General features: G+C 42.8%; 1 protein-coding gene across 3 annotated transcripts in view; it reads left to right on the top strand.

Annotated features, from left to right (window-relative positions):
• Positions 1–4857: 4857 nt before the first annotated feature.
• ACO1 (aconitase 1) overlaps positions 4858–20161 on the top strand; it is a 37876-nt gene continuing 22572 nt past the window's right edge. The window contains exons 1-3 of one of the 3 annotated variants that reach the window (XM_074811796.1): positions 4858–5039; positions 15735–15855; positions 17513–17681. In XM_074811796.1, coding sequence (XP_074667897.1) covers positions 15759–15855; positions 17513–17681 — 266 coding nt within the window. In that variant the 5' untranslated portion in view covers positions 4858–5039; positions 15735–15758. Of the gene's footprint in view, positions 5040–5525; positions 5542–7061; positions 7078–15734; positions 15856–17512; positions 17682–20161 lie in introns of those variants that run through there. The other 2 variants (XM_074811797.1, XM_074811798.1) reach the window with 2 other exon arrangements.

The following is a 20161-nucleotide window of genomic DNA, read 5'->3' as shown; positions in this document are numbered from 1 at the left end:
GCTAGATTCTCTCTTTTCAGACTGGTACTACTGTTGCACAGTGGCAATTCAAACAGCTTAAAACAGTTGGGTGTATATGACTGACAATGAAATCTGAGCATGAACTCCTTTGTGAGCTGCCAAATTTATTTTCCTGTACTCAGGACAAGCTGTAGGCCATAGCCTGCAAGCTACTACTTCACCAGTTCCCAAACTTGTTCACAGGTGGCCTCCTGGAGTGAAACACTTTTGCTGAGTGCTGAGTTCATTTGAAAATGTTAATTCATATCATGCCTTGCAGAACATAGTATGTTCCATGGTGTACCCTTAGGTGCTGCTTGTGGGGACACAGCACTCCAAAGCAAACTTCAGGTAATTTCATTGTACTGCAGATAGCCAGGAAAAACAGGACACATGCAGATTGTGCTACTGAGGGACACTTCTTTGGGATGGCTACTTCAAAGGGCAAATACCTCACTGTCCTCTAGACTGACAGCTCTAGTTTATTGTGTCCCTCTCACCCCAGTCCTAGCCCAGTTTGAAACCAATTGCAGCAATCATGTGATTGCTGCAACTTCAGTGATCAGCTGAGACTACCGCAACCCTGAATTCTACTAATCACAGAATGGTTTGGGTTGGAAGGGACCTTCAAGATCATCTAGTTCCAACCCCCTGCCATGGGCAGGGACACATTCCACTAGACCAGGTTGCTCAGAGCCCCGTCCAACCTGGCCTTGAACCCTTCCAGGGAGGGGGCAGCCACAGCTTCTCTGGGCAACCTGTGCCAGTGTCTCACCACCCTCACAGCAACTAATTTCTTCCTTACATCTAATCTTAATCTACACACTTTCAGTTTAAAACCATTAACCCTCATCCTATCACTACATGCCTTTGTAAGCAGTCCCTCCCCATCTTTCCTGTAGCCCCCTTTAAGTACTGGAAGGCCGCTATAAGGTCTCCCCAGAGCCATCTCTTCTCCAGGCTGAACCCCCCCAACTCTCTCAGCCTGTCCTCACAGGGGAGGTGCTCCAGTCCCCTGATCATCTTCGTGGCCTCCTCTGGACCTGCTCCAACAGGTCCCAGTCCTCCTTATGTTGGGAGCTAACTGCTAACTGCCAAACTGCTGTACCTTAAGGCTTTATTGGCTGTAGTAAGCTGAAAGCTGTCCCTTGGGAATCCCAAGTATTTGTAACTTCTTGGTAGGATTAGAATGAGTGAAATATGTTTAGAGGCATGACACTGAAGTCAGCTAAGGTTTGAACAGACATGATACACCCCCTGGACTTCTAGGACACTGCTTGGTGAATAACCTCAAAGAACAGTCTGGAAAAAATCTGAGGTTAGGCCAAGCCTCTTGTAAATGGATTTCCCCAGTAAGACAGAAAGGAAAAAGGACTGACACACAGTTCCTCATCTGCTGTGAAATAATTAAAGAAAAACTCTAAAAAACAGGAAGTCACAAGCACTGGGACGCTCATGACTACAACATGAAAGGCATTGTTACTATTTGTGTCCATCTTCAGTGCAAGAACTGAAAATTATGCCCTTTCACCCTGATCCAGCACAATGCATGATTGCCCAAGAAAACTATCAGATGTCCTTGCAATCTGATATTAAAACCAAGAACTCATTTCAGTAAACATCTTCCTTACAAACAATGGATCTAATGTAGTACTTACCTCCTAGCAGTAGTGGGAGAGACAAACCCACAAACTTTTAATCATTTGCTAAATAAGCCACATTACTGTAAACTCAGTTCTGCTGAGAAGAATGACAGTCTCAAATACTCGTGCTGCAAGCACCAGCCTGCCGTAACCCTCAGACAGCATTACCATAAACCCTTGAATGAACAGCCTATCTTCCAATCCCATTGTGGCCTCTGTGTCCTTACATATAACCAGCAGATGCTGCAGCAGTGCTGTCTCTCTTTCTGTGGTAAGGAATTGTTTTGCTGATCGAGGATACCTATTAAACTCAGACATCTGAGTGAAAAGAGTAGGCTTATTTTACTGTTAATAATTAAAGAATATAACCAAGTAATACAGAGAATAAAAAAATCCACGGAATAGTACACTTAATTATTACTACATACAGTTATGGAAAATGAGAATAAGCAAGGTAATGCACCTAATCATTGCTACATGACAGGGGGAATAGTGATTAAGAAAGATACCTCACCACTTGCATACATGACCAACATTCAGATCCGCAGACATTAGGGATCCCTGGTTACAGTGAGGATTTGGAGCACCTTTCCCTGCAAGTGGGAAGTCCTACGTGATGCGTCCATCCGTAGGTGAGGCATCCAAAGTCGTGGCAATAGGGTCCAGCCTTATAGATCAAAAATCAGCAAGTCAAAATGACTTGCACCTTTTTTTTGAGCAGAAACATCTGGTTTCATCCTCCTGTTGGATTCCACCCAAAGCCTGGCCAGGGCTCCGGGGGAGAACTAAGGGAGTTTCTAACAAGGCCAAACACTTGGATTCTCAGCCTTGAACAAGGCTAAACAGAACCAAGGGATTCTCTTTATCTACTTGGTTCTGTTCCCACAAAGTTTCCAACAAGACCAGACACCTGGTTTCTCAGCCTTGAACAAGGCCATACAAGGAAAGTTGGATACATTCTCATGACATTTCATACTCATTACTGATCATATTTTGTCTAAGCTACATCTTTCAGTAATGAGCATACATATTTTGTTAATGATCAGATACTAATAATAAATGCTAATGGTAACACAGATTTTACTAATTAGCAGATACTAATAATGGATAACATTCGGTTGTGAGGTTCATCTAGAGGTCAACTTTGTTTCAGGGCCTGTTATTCAGGCCCTAGCACTACAGAAATCTTCCCCACACCCCCCAACCTTGGAGGCCTCCCCTCCACACAGAACAGAAAACACAAACCTTGCAGATACTCACTGGGAGAAGTCAGAGCTGATAAATGGATTTCCCATTTCTGTTGCTGACCTGCTATTTCACTAGTCTTTGCTCTTCAACCAAGAGATTTTAGGTCAATCAGATTTTGCAGCAATTGCTTTGGTATCTAAGTATGAAAGATTTTATTCATGATTCAAAACTCAGTGATGCACATGGGCCTTGGAAGTCTGTTCTGTTAGAAACAACAACAAAAAAATCAGAATCCATTTTTTCAAAAGGAAGTGACCCAAAGAGTTACTGCAGGACTTTATCTCACCAAGAGGAACATGCTGAAATGCTTTTATTACTGTTAACTAAACATACACAAAAATGAAAAATTCTATCAGTTAATGAAACATCTAAAACTCTAAGAAAAGTAGTTTTAGAAATTCTCTGGCTTCTCATACCACCAATCATCTACAATTTTGTGGTGTCGTGAAGAAAACACAGGCCTTCTCCTTGCGCTGCCAAACTACAAATATGACTTTGTTCTGAAAAACTCAGTCTTGTGAACCTCTCTGGCCAAAAGTTTGAAAAGAATATTATGAATGAATGCCCAGTTTCATGTCCAAGTTAACCATTTGTTAAAGCAAATTATGTGGTCTAAAAACTCATTGAATTCTAAAAAGACAACTTAGTGCCTGTAAATTACTCCACAAGATATTTATGCTGAACAGAAGACAGGACAACCTGGAAAAGATTTTGAATGATAACTCAGAAGTACCATATTTTGTAGATGACAGGACATTTAGAGGTATCAAGTCAGAAAATAGTAGGTTTAACTACAGAGAGGCCCTAGAAGTCTTAACTGTAACAATAAAATCAGGTGTGCCAAAGCCATGATTTCAGTATTTAGTTTAAAAAAACCTCTACACAATGTATCTTGTTTGCTAGACCCTGAGGTCCTACCACTGATTTTCCCTGGGCTGCAAGTTCTAGCTGGACAGTGTGCAGGCAGGAGGATCTGCTAACACAGGTCAGTCTACTGGAACCCAACCCACAAATAACCAGGAGAGCCATCTTGAGCATTTTCTAGGTTTTATCCTTCTTTCCAAGCACGGCAAAGCACTTCCATTTTCACTCTTTGCATCAGCTTGCTCATCTGAGACCTGCTCTTCTGCACCAAAGCCAGCAAGTAGCCCTGTTTGCACTTAGCCTGTGTTTTCTTCAAGGAAAAACCAAAACATTAATGGCCTTCTCTTCCTCCAGTTCAGACTCTCAGTGGTTAGCAAGCCTTCTAGCCACTGCTCTCCAAGACCTTCTCCAGACTTCTAAGCCACATCTACACTCTTTCTATGCAATTCCCTTTTCCTATTTATCTAATGATTTTCCTAGAATTTACTTTGTTCAGGCCCAAACTATACACTGTTCTACTGTAGGCATGGCGGACACTGAAAAACAACCCATAGCACTCGGCTGTGGAGGTGATGTTGATGAGGTCCTCTAGGACACCCTGTCCTCTGACATTGTTCATCAATACTGGCACCATGATATTGATCTTGACTAGTTTATAAGTAACAGGCTGCTTTCGCTGACAAGCCCGTGAGCTCCAGGAGGCTACTAAAGGTCCCTCTCCTATTGCGCTGCTACAACGAAGCCGTCCTGCGCGTCAGGCGGTGTCCCGAGTGAGACCCCTTCAACCATCGTTTTCAGGTCCCGGCCTCAGGGACGGACTCTCGGACCCGCTCCGAAGCCCGAGGACGAGCGCAGGCAGCGAGCGCCGCGCACTCGTGCCAGGGGCAGCACTCACCACGGCCCGCTGCCCGCGCCTCGGCTCGTAGCACAGGCCTCACCTGGTCCGGCCTCGGCCCCGCTGCCACCCCGTGCCCACCCGCTGGCCGCGGGGACCAGCCCTCCACATTGATCAGTGTTGCCTCGCCTCGTCCCCCCCAGCGAGAGGCGCCATCCCAGAAGGGCAGCGGCTCCAGGAGGGGCCAGCCCGCGCTGCTGGCAGCTAGCTAGCTGCCTGCCCACTCGTCTGGCTGCGCCTCCCGCCTCCCCTCGGGCAGCCAGCCTCCATGCCGCCGCGGCCGGCCTTGAGGGCGGCGGGGCGGAGCCAGCCCGCCCTTAGCCCTTCCATCGCTGCGCCCGGCGGCTCCTGACGGCGAGCGGCCGCGGTCTGTTCCTCCTCGCTCCCCGGTGAGTGTGGGCCGCGGCCGCCCTGCTTCCCTTCCTCCTGGTGGCCGCGGCTCGGGTGCCTCGAAGCCGCCGCGCCGCCTTTACCCGGCGGTACCGGGCCCTGCCGGCCGTGGGGGAAGGTGGGGGGTTGAGGGGCGTCCCTCGGGGCAGAGCTGCGGCGGGTGCGGGTCCGGGCGGAGGGCGGGGATCGGTGGTGAGGCAGGCCAGGCCGGGCTAGGCCGCCCCGGCGGCGGAATGCAGGATCCTGCGGTCTCCCGGTGGCGGCGGCGGGGCTGGGCGGCCCCGGCTCCCGGGGTCGGGGCTGGAGGGGGGCGTTGGAGCGGCTCGGTGCTGCGGCGGAAAGCGGCCCTGCGGGCGGCTTCGTGACCGCGTCTCCCGGCAGTAGCAGGCTGTGCGGCCCCCCGCCGCCCTGCAGGGGGGCAGGGAGCGGAGCGGCTGGCCAGGCCCTGGCCGGCTGAGGCGTGGTGTCTGCGAGACCTGGCTTTGAACCTGTTCACACCAGGTACGGGAGTCGGCTATTGCAGAGCTGAGAAAGAAGAATGGATTAGCGAGAGGTGAAGAGCGGGAATGGCGGAGAGTTGTGCTGCCCTCTCCTCACCGGGGCAAACCTTTTTCATTAACTTTCATACTAGAACAGCTCCAGCCTTGTCTGTTGGTGTTTCAGTAGCATCTAAATAGTAGAGGATAGTGCACATATCAAGTGCACAGAAACCTTGCTGTGTTGCAAAAAACCAATAAATCTGCAACGTAAATAGGTAAGACACAGAAGGGATGGAATGAAAGCGTTACCAGGTGAAGTTTATGTTAAGTAAAGAGACAGGTTTTAATAGTTTTGGTTTTTTGTTTTGGGTGACAAAATTCATGGCACAGACAGCAGGTGCAGGTGCTCAGTAACAATAACAGTCATGGAGGCTGCAGCACAGATGCAGATATTCACCGTGTAGTCTAACCTGGCAGAGGTTTGTGGCTGTGGAGATGCCCGGTTTCAGAATCTGGATTAGGTGTATGTATGGATTAGGCCTTGCGTATCTGTTCAGCACATTGCTGTGTTTCATAACACCACCACAGTTCCTTCTTATTTTTTAACTGAAGGTTGTACTTTGATATTTGGTTTCCACCTCTAAAGCTAGCGTGGGTGTGGGGGCGGGGGGGGGAAAGACGGAGAGATCTGGACTTCAGTATTCTTTAGTATCTGCAGGAAACTTGGTCTAAAACAGAGGATTCTCTTTCCAAACAACTGAAATTGAATTAATATCTCTGAGCACTCAGTGCTGTTGCTATTGTTCAGACTGGCTCATTATCAATCCATAATACTGAAGTAAAGGAAGACCACCCTAGAGAAATATTAACACTGGAATGTTTATTTAGTATTGCTTTGCTTAAAAGCAATTGTGCTCTATCAGAATGTCCCAATAAACTTCTGGGGATTGTTACTTCTTCAAAGAAAGTAAGAGGAATTTAATATGCATAGAGTAGGAAGTGCAGCTGACTCTTGTGCTCTCCAGGGTCTGTGGTGTGTGTGTGGAGTTACTCGGAAAATTGTCAATACTTTACTCATCCTGGACTTTGTAAGATAGAGGAAATTGCTGGAGGGGTTTTCAATGTATGAAGGAGTTTGATCACTTAGTGATGCTTTGCAGACTGTATCTTGCAGACTACTGCTGAACTGAAGACTGTAGGGCCTTCAAACTGCATTTTTTGTCATATCACATGTAATTTGTCACCTTTCTTTCTCTCTGGTTCCCTGTAGCCAGAGGATAATACACTCCCACTTTAATACTATTCAATTAAGTTTTTATAGTAATGGTGGGAGAGATGAAACAATAACTGGAGAAAACCACAGAAGAACTGTTAATAATTAAATAGTAAGAATAGCAGCAAATCTTTTTTTGCTAGTGTTTTCCAACTTAGACTCTCACTGTAGGATTTCACCACATCGTAGCAGGAAATTTTCTCCCTCCCTGCAGTAGCGATCCACATAAGATGACTGGAACTATGTGAAGAGTGGTCCCTTTCCTTCTTTTGAAACAGACAGAAGGTAGAGAGGAGTCTTAATTTCCAGTCTGCTCTGTTTGTGTGCATAGGAGGCAAGAATTTTTCAGGGTTCTTGCCTTCAGTGCTGCCTTAGGGAGTGGTTAGTTCAGAAGATTTCCTCTAGGGGTTGGGCACTCTCTCGCAGGAATTGGGACATCCCACAGTTTTAGGGTTAGGACTCCAGAAGCTTGTGAAAGAAGGTGTTTAGTTTGGTTGGGGTTTTTTGTTTGGTTGTTTGGGGGTTTTTTCCCCCCTAGCCTTTTTGTGGAAAACTGTTCTGAAAAAGCCAGTTAAGTTAAAAATGTTTTGTGGAAACTTAATTTGCCTCCCCAGGGGGCTTGGCTAGTAAACTCTGATGACAGCTAGTTGAAATTGATGAAATCTTATCAGATACGTGTTTATTCTGCTTACAGACTGAAGCCATGGGTGTGTGAAAGCAGGAATCATCTACATGAACAGCTGAATAGCAATTTTTGTTGTGAGAAAATTATCTTTCATTATTTTCAGAGCAAAAATTCAGGATTTGTCTTGAAATGGCATGAAAAGTTTGGACTTCTTTCCCATGATGCCAGATTTATTTCACAACAGTAGTAATCCTCTCATCAGTTCTTCATCCTGAAAGGACTCGTTCCACCTACATATCTTTGATAGCTCTGAAATGGTTCAAGTAGCAAGTTACACAAAAGGGGTTTTAGGGGTGCAGAGACAGCAGTTCACAGAGTTGGTAGAATGGTAGTTGTGTGAGTAGAGGGCTGATTCACAGTAGTCTCATTTTGTTTCCCCTTCCTGTGCACCTCTGCAGTGTTCCTTCCCCCCTTCACATGAGCCTTTTGAAACAAACAGACCAATACTGCAATGTCTTTTAATCCTGCCTACTGAAATTGTAAACAAATTTCAGACCAAACCGTTGTACACACTTACAGGTCTCTCTGTATTCCAGACTTCTTGCAGTGCTTCTGTGTTAACTTATCAGTGGGAACATGTTTCTGTGTCTTATATGGGATTTTTTTTTAATTTTTTTTTTTTACTAACACTGAAAACTGATTCTTTGTTAAATCTGGTCCATGCTACATATTTGTTAATGAACAGTCTAAGACATAGGGAAAATAAGCAGCAAGTTTGTACAGAGGTAGGAAGTAGGTTAAAGTTCAGAGTTGCTCTTTCAAGGAAAAAAAAAAAAACCTCAAGGCTTCATTTTTCAGTGTTCTGTAGCCTCCAAATAAGCTGCCCTGTATTCTCAGGCATAATACTGCTCATTTTCCTGCAACAAAAAGAAAATTAGTCTCTACTTTTTAACTAGGACACTCAGTGATGAGTCTGCTGACACAGCATTCTCTTAACACTTATGCCTGCTTAATTAGGATCTGGATTTTGTTAACTGTAAGGCTAGATTGTGTTCCAGGGGCTGTCTGAGGGTACTGGATATGTGTGCTTACCTGGGTCACCAAAAGCTGGCCAGATGTATACAAGAGAAGTGTTTTGACTGTCCCTTAAGCAGTAAGTGAACTGACTATGTTGAAGTGAAGGAGGAGGTAGCATTTAACTTTCCAGAGGAATGTCTTGTGGGAGTTTAATATCCACATCTCAGAAGTGGGCACACATCTAACTTCCAGCTCACTTGGAGCTGGGGTTCCTTTAAGACCTAAAGGTCTGATTTCACAAGCTTGATCTCTGAACTAAATCTTCAGTTCCTATATGTGCAATACAGAGCTGGTAACAAAGTGAAATAGTCAGAATGCTTATGACAACCTGTGGAATATACAGATTATAGGAATATGCACTTAGTAACCCGTCCAGTGCACTGGAAGAGTAGCACATTATGGCTCTGAATAAGTAAGTATTTTAGCATTGCAATAAAAGTTTTAGGCATCTGGAGAAAGCAGTAAAGTATGCAATCCAGCGTCCCATTTGTGTTCCAGTACAGAGTTCATCTTGAGTGTTACAGTTGATAGGGGATCCCTGAAACTTTGCTTGGAGAATGTTTAAAAAAACCCTACTTATTACTTTATTTTTTTCCGGTGTGAAATAATGGTGTAGTTTATACCAGCAGAATAGTTGCTTAGTCATCAAATTGTTAGTGGACTTCTCTTTAAGGATCTATATGTAACGATAGACTGTGTAATGGAGAAACACAAAGACCCTTTCTCAGATCTGTTAGCACTGAAATCTTGTCACTCAACTGCTTACAGCAATGCAGCACTGTATATTTCTTATATAGTGGCCTTATCTGTCATAGTAAGAGTTAAGTGTTAAATATTAAGAGCTTCTCTTAATCAAAACAAGAAACCTGTGTTTATTGCAACAGTAGCTGTACTCATCTGTTCTGTGCACATCCATAAGTAATTATAGCTAGATATATTATAAAACAAGACTCTGCTTGTTCTAGTAGTGGTGGTGAACTCTATCCAAATGCTAGGGGCATTTGTGGGTTTGCGAGGGGGGGTGCTTATTCTTTGCCAGGTTTTTCTATGTGTGTGGGTTTTTTTGTTGTGTTGCTATTTATTTTTTTATTTTTTTTTTTTCTCCCCAGGGTAACAAAAACATTTTTCTTGGGCAACTTGGATATTTAAATAAATATTTTTTTTCTACCACACAAATATCTGTATTAGTTTTTTTCTAAGCTGACTTGAGTTATGGATGTGTTTACTTACCAAAGTTTTACTACTTCAGACACCTGACTGATACTGAAGAGGTTGCCTTTCCGTATCAAAAATGCAGACTTCTGGCAATATGCTTAGCATTGATATTTTCCTTCCTTGCTTTTCAAGCAAGGTAGGCGTACACTGAGCATGGTGTAATTCCAATAGGACAGAAGTTCCTACATGCTGGACCTGCTATGAGATCTTTGTTCATGGCTAAATGATCTATAACTTAAGTAAACTGGAAGTAGTCATCAACATTTCTAATTAAGGCCCATTGCTGAGTAGAATGTGAAACCATGAGAAGAGTTACAGAGACTCATTTTCTGTTGGGGAACTGAGCAATAGCCCTCAGTTTAAGAAGTGCTGTTCAGCTATATGTAATTCTTAGTAATGTGAGAAAATGCACGCTCAGCCTGCTGCTCTGCTGGAGCTCCCCTTAGATGTTTTAGTTGGTTTTGCTATTTAGAGGTGCTTGTCATGGCAGCTAAGTACAGATACATGTACATATATAAAAACACACACAATGTCAGTTGGTTGAGTGGACAAAACTAAGGCAAATAACTTGGGAGAGTAGGAGAAGGAATGGTAATCACAGTGGAAGGTGGTAAGATCATATTCAGCATGTGTGGAGAATGCTGTATTTTCCAAGCAGGGCCATGAGTGTTCCTGATGTCCTCTGTCTTACCACCAGGCAAGGGCTTTTATCATAGCAGTCCTGCCAGCTCAGCTCTCCTTTTCCCAGTTTTCAGTTGGAAGTTTCTTCACAAATTTCCTGCAAGTACCAGCAAGTTTGAGCCTTCCCCCTTTTCTTGATGGCTGATAAAGTACCATCTCTGCTTTGGCTGAGTGTAACCTTTTCTAGCATTTCTAGTGTCTGGTAGAGTGTTCAACTAGGCCGCCCCTTTGCTGAGTGTGTGCTTCCCAGTGGTGGCTGAGAATTTACCCACTCTGCAGGAAAAAAGAGCTTTTACTGCTTGAAATCTGTTTTAGTCAAGCTATTAGGTGTTTAGTTTTATGAATAGATGCTTAAAATGAACTCTTCCTGTTAATAATGTAGCCACCCACGCATAATTTGAAAGAAAACTGCGAAACCAAGGATGGAATAGAAAAGGCACTGGTGGAGACGTGTTCCCTATCCCTGAGTGAGATTAATATGTCTGTACTAAAATGCTGAATGACTGTGCCTGTTCTGTTCCTACTTTATGGCCTGCAGCTTAGACAGAAATTGTCTCACCCAGAGGCTTTTTTCCTTTTTTTCCTTTCTTCAGGTCAAACAAAATAAATCTGTGTCCTTGGTTTGTCCTCAGGCATTTTTGTAATAAACATGATTGTTAACTAATCAGGAATCTTTTGTCAGCACTTGTGTCAAATACTACAGAACGTACATGACTTACTCTCAGCATGTATTTTAGCAGAAAAGTACTCTCTGTGCTAAGGTTTTCTTTTATTCTGGATGGTGAGAGATGGGTGGGATCCCTTGAAATTCCTAAAAAAAATACAAAACAGTATCATTGCTGGTATTGATCTGGTAAAACAAATGAAGATAAAAGCAGTTATGTTTTAAAAAAATAATATTATTTTTGGTGGTGTGAAAGAGATTGTTGCTTTTAGCCTGATTAGTGGTATTCATTTTCACCTTCAGGCTCTCCTGCAGCTCTAAAGAGAGTAGAATAATATGTTAAAAGTGATGTCTAGAACATCTCTGGTGTCTTTAGATTCTCTCTTAAGTACAGTGGGAAGCTTTTTTCCTCTCTTAAGAATAGTGGGAAGCCATTTCCTTCTCTATGGCCTGCATGAGATAACTTCTGCAAGTGCAAAACTACAGGATGTATCAGCATGCTTTCTCAATTCCATTCATTTCAGTAAAATTTCAGCTTGTTGAAATTGTTCCAAGTCACACTGCTGCTTTTAAAGTGTCCAGGGCCCACAGTCAATCAAGAACATGCTTTAAGTAATACCTCAATTACTGAACTAAGTCCTTTTCCAATAGAAGGTGTTGTGATGTGACTAGTCCTGTGTTTATGTTGGATACTCAGAAAAGTTACATCAGTTTAAGATTTGAAATCAACACATGCAACATGTTTAAATCTCCAGTGAATGTTCCTTTTTTTTTTTTTTAAAAAAAAGTGATCTTAAGTTACATACTTTAATCCTTTTTGTGGAGATCTGCATGAGACTTTACTGTGCTTTGAGTGTATTTGATTTAGTTGTTTAACTTTTAAGAGAAGATGAGGAAAGAGACACTTTTTTCCTTCTGTCCCCTTGGGCTTGTGCATACTTCCTATGTAATGATCATCAAATGATGTGGTCTTCAGTCTGCCAGAGAGATACACACACACAGTACAGACAGTAGACATTTTTGCAATGTTCTTTTGTTGCTAGTAAACATCGGAGCTCTCATGGTAAAAGCTGAGTTTGCAGACCCACTCAATACAGATGAAGTGAGGAATATCATGCTCAGATTTTGCTAGTGCAAATGCTTTGTTAGAGTATCACAATGTAAAAGTTGTGTTGCCAAAGAAATTTGAACTCTCCCGTATCATATCTAGAGATACGGACACTATGGAACAGCTGTTAAAGCCAAGGATTCATTCTCTACTCTGAAGGGCAAATGTTGCATGGACAAAAAACAGCTTCCCTTTTTTTATATTTGGAAAGTTGTGACCTTGTCCAAATAAATTTGCCCCTTCTCATATTCATGGTTAGAATCCTTCTGCCCTTTTGCTTCTCTGGGGGAGAGAGAAGCGGAGCTGGGAGAGAGAAAAGACAGAAATCAGACTTTGTGTGATGAGCTGATGTTCAGTCTGTGGGTGAAATCAAGGCATGCTCTGACGAGAGATGGAGCTGGGCGGCACAGTGCCAAGCGCCTGTATTTTTGTAACAAGGTGAGTGGAAAACAATATTGATAGTTAGGGAGTGTAGATTTAAAGATGATCAGCATTAGTATGAGCCAAATTATCAATTGTATTAGTAGGCACAGGAAGGGCTAAAATAAAGTTATTGTTTGTCTGGTACACTTTATACAAGTTATACAAGCCTCTGAGAAGATTCCGGTAAGGAGATTCTGCTCCCTTTTTTTTTTTTAATCTCCCCGGTTGAACCATTTTCATAGATTTCATCAGCTGAAACCTCTGGAGTCCTACGGCTGTGTCCAGAATTGCACAAACACTAAAGAAAGTGTGTCTGGGTAATTGGAGAGGGGGAGTAGCTTGGGCTAGAGTTGCTGCTGTTTTCCAAGGCCAGGATGAGCACTGTTTGTGTGGGTAGCTGATGGCTCTTTCCATTAGAAACCTCTTAATCTGTACTGTCTTCCTGAGGGTCACTGTGTGGAATCCCATTTCAGATGTGACCTCCACACAAATAGTTTTTGAAAATCAAGTGCTTTCTTTGGTATGTGTGGTCAGCTGTTACAGTGGTCATGGGGCACTGGACATGGTCAATGCATGTGACCCTGCACACTGTGCCAATCCCAGGCAGACAGATGTTAGCTCTCCTGCCCGCTAGCCTGTTTGCATATTTACATTTCAGTGCCAGCAAAACGTGAATAAATATTCTGTGCTGCAATGACAAGTTAATCTGTATCTATCTCAGTGATTACTTAAAAAAATTTGGTGTCCTCGATCTGCAGCGTATTGCTCCCTCACATCTTTTTTGGCAGATCACTAGCTTGAGTTCTGTGCTGTGGTCGCTTGGTTTATAATTTACTGTCTGGAAATAGTAGTTGGTATGACTGAGGCTTCTCTGACTCTGTGAAATTTGCTACAGTAATGCTGCAAGTTGCTATCTTTTATAGATACTTTACATCTTTGCTGGGATTTCTAAATGGTTGCAAGGTTGTAACAGCATTGTTAGTATCCATGTGACCAGGCAGGTGAAAAGAACGTGTGTTGGTCACCCCACAGTTCAGCTTTTTTGTGTAACTCACTGATGAAATCAGGTTTGTAGTGAAGCATCTCATACTGTGAACTAAAAAAGCTGTGTTCAGGGAAGAGGGTGATGTCTGGCAAAGAAATGGGAGCAAGTAGATAATGTGTCATAGCATCTTGAATTGCTGCTGTGGTTTGCCAAGACACTGACTTGGATGGGAAATGTTACAGCTGCAATTTATACTCAGATGAGACTATGTGAACTGAGTACAGTGTACTTGTTATGGTCATATCAAAGTAATGATCTGCTTTATCTGTCAGGGGATATCTCAGTGTTTTCTATCTTCAGTTACCCTTAGACTTTCCCATGAGAAGTGGATATGCATAAAACAAAGTTCTCCGCTTGGACGGCAGAAAATAAAGCTCATCAGGAGCATAGCTGGCAAGGAGAGGAAGGAAGGGGTTTATTTTGATCGTGTTTAGTCATAGAAGCAGAGAGTTTGCTTAGAAGAGGAATAGCGAAGCAGTTCATTCTGTTTAAAGAAGACACCTAAAACTTGATGTGCTTGTGTGCAGGATGGGTATCTGCAAAGCTGGGAAGAGGAATTTCAGAAAATAACACATAGATGGGAATGTGAGAGGTGATGTATTTGGGGGAGGTGGTGTGGGGTGTGCCTACATTTCTGCCTTCTCTGGGCATTAAACTTTTTTATCTAGAAATTTCTGTTATTTTGTTTGATAGAATTCTGGAAATTTTTCTTTCTTTTATAGTATCTTGCTGCTTTACACCCTGGACCTTCCTTTGTCACCATTTCTGCTAACTAACTCTTCATCTCAATCTAACCTCTAACTTGGTGGTTGTCTTCAAAATATGTGAAATATGATTTGTGCAGGAATAGTTTAAAAATTCCCTATAAATGTACTCCACATAACAGTATTCCCTGAACAATCAATGAGCCTGACAGGTGAGATAAATTAATTCACTCTTTGGCCTTGCATTAACTGTTTTTAACAAATACTGGACTTGTGCATCCCTTTGCACCAAACAGTCTCCAAGGCCTGTCAAAGGATGTGCATCTCATTCCTTGTTGGCAGTGTTTTTGTTTGAAAAACTGGGACAAAGGAAGATAATGTAACTTGAATGAAGACAGGAATAGTGCTGTGGGAAAACAACAGCAGATCTGGAAATCAGGGCTGTGATTATCTCTCTTCTAAAAAAAAAATTTTAGTCGTGACTGGGAATGTTGCCAGGCACTGGAAAAGAATTGTCCTTACTGTTAAATCGTTAGCTTGTTCCTTGACATGTGTTGGCCTAAGCCAGTGCTCCCAAAAGAACCCTGGGCAGAGTTCAGGTCTTAAGAGTGTCCTATGGACTGTTCCATTAGGCAGTTTGCATGCAATTAATCTTTTCTGGAGATTGAGGGACGTTTCTAGAGTGAATTTAGGCCCCTCTATGCTAATTGGCCTTGATACTGGGAATATCTCAACGTACTTTAATTTATATACGTGAACCCTAAAAGTCCTAGGTCCCAGTGGAATGCTTTATCCAGTAAACCATTAGGATAGCCACAAAAAAGAAAAGATCTCAAACTAAGATGATGTTTACAGTACAGTCTAGTTTAATTTTTTTTTTTGGTGGTGACAAATCTTTCTGAAGTCAGAAGGATTCCTTGCATCTCTGATAGTCAGGGTTTGTAATCTTAGTCTGTAACACTTTCTGGCTCAAGTAAAACTATTATGTTTTCTGGGTTCAATTTTGAATGCAAATGCCTGTCTGTTTAGCTTTAGATCAATGCCACTTAAGAAATGGGACCACATTGTCATGGTGGTTCATGGATCACAGAGACACAAAGGGCTGTCTAGAAGCAGTGTAAAGAAGAGAATAGTACTGACATTGAACTTCCTTTGTAAACCATGTGGTATATCCATATTTTTCACCATGCTCTTATACTTCTGCAGACCTTTTATCTCTGAGGACATGTTACAAGTAGATTTGTAGGGGAAGGGGCACGACTAACACAGGCTGTGCAGTACCTTTTTGTCTGGTACAGGCCTTGTATGTGGGAGAGATACATTGTGGGACTGTGGGACATGTACTTTGTATGCAGGACAGATGTCCCATAAATGGCTTTGATTTTTCTTTTGTGTTCTAGTGATACTAAGAGTCTTGAATAACCATGAGCAACCCTTTTGTACGGATTGTGGAGCCACTGGACCCTAAACAGCCTTTGAAGAAGTTCTTTAATCTGAGCAAATTGGAAGATGTGAGATACGGTACGTTGACAACATAAGGAAAGCATTTCATTAACATTGATGAACAGAACCTTGAAGAGATGCTGCAACATTGGATGGTGTTTGGTCTCTGGAGAGAACTATGAATTCAAAAGATGGTTCTTGAAAACAGATTTTTAGCAAAATTCAATTCTGGCTATTTAGAACTACAGAAATACTGGCAAGATCACAGTATTATTTTCTCAACATGCTGTGCACGCAGCAGTCTTGTTTTTCTTGACTGGATGAGAAGGACTAGGCAAAACTAAACGCACAAGTTTTCTCACATACTGCTCTGCTGCTGTGAAAGGCTGGAAAGGTCCTAACACTGATATATGACTGAATCATCCAGAAAGATTGTTCAGCTTTAAAAGAGCTTCTCCTTTCAGAGAAGGCTTTTCCTTTAGTTCCTCTGACACTTCCTGAATGTGGCATCTTCCATGTGGCACTGGTAGAAATCTTACAATCTGTGCCACTGACTTAGAAAGCGAGTATGGTTTAGAGCTGTCTATGTTGGGTATTTTTCCCCTTTCAAAAAGGAAACAGATGATTAAGGAGAATTCAGGAAGCAAGAGGAGGAACATTTTCTCTGAACATCAGCAGTGCATATCCATTGCAGGCTCAGATAGTGTGTAAATGAGAAATCAATTAATGTCGGACTTGGTGTGTTCAAAGCAGAGATGAGTCTTAAGAAGAAGACAAATACATATATGGTATTACCTGCTGATCCATTCTAGGATTCTTTAAAGAAAAAAGGATGCAATTTTCACTGTCCATCAGAAAAATGGAATAACTTAACAACAGAAGAATGGGGAGGGGGGGAGGAGGGTAAGAAGTTTTTAAAAAACCCAAAACAAAACAAACAATTGATTCTGAATGACTGTGTCCTGAAAAATAGTTGGGTGGTTTTTTATGATAGCAGTAATGATGTCTCACAGTGCTTAAGTGACTTCTGTGTCTTGGGGCCCCAAACTGCTCAAGAGATTTTTGAATGTAAATATTCTGAGAGGAAATCAAATAGCTATTATTACAGTGGACCAGGGAAGGAAGGACAGAGAAACTTACTGGGTTTTGTCACACTCATTGCTTGTAGTAAAGCTGTCAGGACTGCTCTAACAATATTTTGTGTTATCTTCTGTAAGTATTTCTATCCTGAAGTAAAAGATTAGCAGATACACAGTCCTACTGCTGTTCAGTTTCATTCTCCATCTCTGGAGAACAAGGGACTGCCTAGATCACTAACGCTATGCTTTCCAACATGTCAGGTAGAAAATTATGTTCTAGTGCTTTTGTATGTGTTCAGCGGCAAGAGTGAGAGGAAAGTGCAAAGAAACAAGGTGAGCACAGCATGTTTTCAGAGTAGTATTGTTGAGGAGGATGGAAGAGCTGTGGAAAAGAGTCCTTTTAGCAAAGATGCCTGCTGTCTCACAGGGACTGAGATAATAAATCTGCCTAAAAAATTGAGTAGAACAGATCAGTTAGCACTGACCTGACAAAGCTGAAGGCTGGGAAAGGGTGTCTGATAATTTGGGATAAAGCCTTGTGAGAATATGGGGATGGCACTTGAGGACCCATCTGCCCTAGACATGGAACCCTACACTTGCTGACATATTACCCTAAGGTAAAAACTTAATTTGTTTCTTGCCTCTTACCCATGCAGCACGCCTGCCATTTTCTATTCGAGTCCTTTTGGAAGCAGCAATCCGTAACTGCGATGAGTTCCTAGTGAAGAAGGGAGATGTTGAGAATATTCTCAACTGGAAAGTGGTGCAACACAAGAATGTTGAAGTGCCGTTTAAGCCTGCAAGAGTTATTCTGCAAGACTTCACGTGAGTCTGATGCTCTCTAAAGCTAGGAAAGTGCAAAGCTCTTGAAAGTGCAGAAATGTTGAGCTTGGGGTGGAGGGGTGAGCTGAGGGAAAGAGTAGCAATGAAATGTTTGGAAAGAGCTTTTTCAGCTTTCCTGCGTGTCAGGACAGACAACACTTGGAGAAATAAATATCTTTATGAAACTCTTCAAAACAGAGGGGAAGAAAGTGGGATGCATAAATTGGATCCAAATGATGGAATTCAAGAGTCTAGAGGTTTTGTTGCTGGAGGGGCGAGGGGTTTCTCTCTCTCTTCCCCTCCTCCACCGCCAAGGGACTCTTCCTTTCAATTTTCTACCCTTTTCAATTCTCATTTATAACCCACATCATTATAACCCACCTTGACAGGTGGGTCTGTGCAAACCTCATGAAGTTCAACAAGGCCAAGTGCAAGGTCCTGCACATGGGTGGGGGCAATCCTAAACACAAATACAGGCTGGATGATGAGTAGATTGAGAAAAGCCCTGCCAAGGAGGATTTGGGGCTGTTGAGTGACAAGAACCTCAACATGAGCTGACAGTGTGTGCTTGCAGCGCAAAAAGCCAGCTATATCCTGGTGCATCAAGAGAAGCGTGACCAGCAGGTCAAGGGAGGGGATTCTCCCCCTCTACTCTGCTCTCATGAGACCCCACCTGCAGTGCTGTGTCCAGCTCTAGGGCCCCAACATAAGAAGGACTGGGACCTGTTGGAGCAGGTCCAGAGGAGTCCATGAAGATGATCAGGGGACTGGAGCACCTCCCCTGTGAGGACAAGCTGAGAGAGTTGGGGTTGTTCAGCCTGGAGAAGAGAAGGCTCTGGGGAGACCTTATAGCGACATTCCAGTACTTAAAGGGGGCTACAGGAAAGGTAGGGAGGGACTCTTTATCAGGGAGTGTAGGGATAGGACAAGGGGTAACAGCTTTAAACTGAGAGAGGGTAGATTCAGATTAGATCTAAGGAAGCAGCTCTCCACTGCAAGGGTGGTGAGACACTGGAACAGGTTGCCCAGGGGGGCTGTGGCTGCCCCCTCCCTGGCAGTGTTCAAGGCCAGGTTGGACGGGGCTTTGAGCAACCTGGTCTAGTGGAAGGTGTCTCTGCCCATGGCAGGGGGGTTGGAACTAGATGATCTTTAAAGTCACTTCCAACCTAAACCATTCTGATTCTATGATTATTTTCTCTTCCAAGTCAAATGTTATTCCAAAACATTTTTAAAGACTTCTCTGCTATTGAAAATTTAATGTCTACTTTCTCCCAGAAACACAAATTGAGATTCCTACCTAATGGACTCTGAAAACTGGGCCTTGTTATTGCAGTGTGGTTAGTCCCCATGTCAACACGTAATAGTTCCTGATAGATGATATGGAAAGTCAATTTTTGGGTGGAACAGTAGCTTCTAACTGGTTTTAGTACAGCATTTGACTTGCAAGTCCACTGTCCTTTGTACCTTTGTCCTCTGCCTTTGTAAGAGAGTTTAGTTCATCCGTGGTAAGCCCCATGCTGCTAAGCTGTCAGTTGATTTCATTTCTCAGAACACTAAAGTGTCTTAGCTGTCATACCTTCTGTTTTGCATTTTCCCAGAGGTTGGCCAGGTGCTAGAGACCCAGTACAGCTCAACTCCTAAAGGCATTAGGAAAAATTGGCAAAGTCTCAATTGAAAAAAGTGCTGTTTTTCTAGCTATTTTTCACCTGCTGACTGTTGTTAGGATTTTGAAAAGCTCGACCACAGAGGAAGCCAAACTTTCAAGCAAACATTGTTCCCTTTGTTACTGCACTTCTTTCTTACCCCCTACTTTCCTGCTGACTTTTAAAAATTTGCCTGTAAGTCTGTAGAGCAGCTGCATTCATGGAAAATGAGCTTTCGAACAGGCTCCTGAGTGGGATCTTTTGGAAAAGGCAGCTTTGGCAACTTTCCAGAAGCCATACAACAATTAGATTCACATGTCCTGGATTAGAATTATCGAATTTCCTAGATTTGATCCTTCTGTCATTATCCTGAGTTCTTCTAAGGCTGGAGATGGATGTTGTATCTGTTCCTTTTCAATTATATAACATTTGTAAGCTGTCAGAAACACTCTTCCACACTGTTCCTCCCACCCCTGCCTTCCCCCCAAATCCACCTAGGTAGCATAACATAACATTTGCTCTTTTTCTTGGAATATGCATATCCTGGGGCAACAAATTGCTTCAAACTGCTGAACATCAGTTAATCATGTCAAAGTTAGATAATGTGGACCCTTTTTTCTCTTTGTTTTTGTAAACACTTCAAGGTGACATTCTGTGGAAATTGCAAAGCCTTTTCTTCATTGTTTCTGATATATTTTAAAATTACAATAGCTTCCTTATAAGCAGACTTGAAAACATAAACTCTCACTGCTTTGGGCTGCTCTTGCAGAAACATATTCTCAGTGGGTTACTGAATGATGCCAAATCCTTACGAGCATATCAGGCAGCTCTTTCTGTCTC

This window comes from Strix aluco, chromosome Z (assembly GCF_031877795.1).
Source record: "Strix aluco isolate bStrAlu1 chromosome Z, bStrAlu1.hap1, whole genome shotgun sequence".
Classification (NCBI taxonomy): domain Eukaryota; kingdom Metazoa; phylum Chordata; class Aves; order Strigiformes; family Strigidae; genus Strix; species Strix aluco.
Note: the sequence above shows the minus strand (reverse complement) of the source record. Positions and strands in the feature narration are given on the sequence as shown.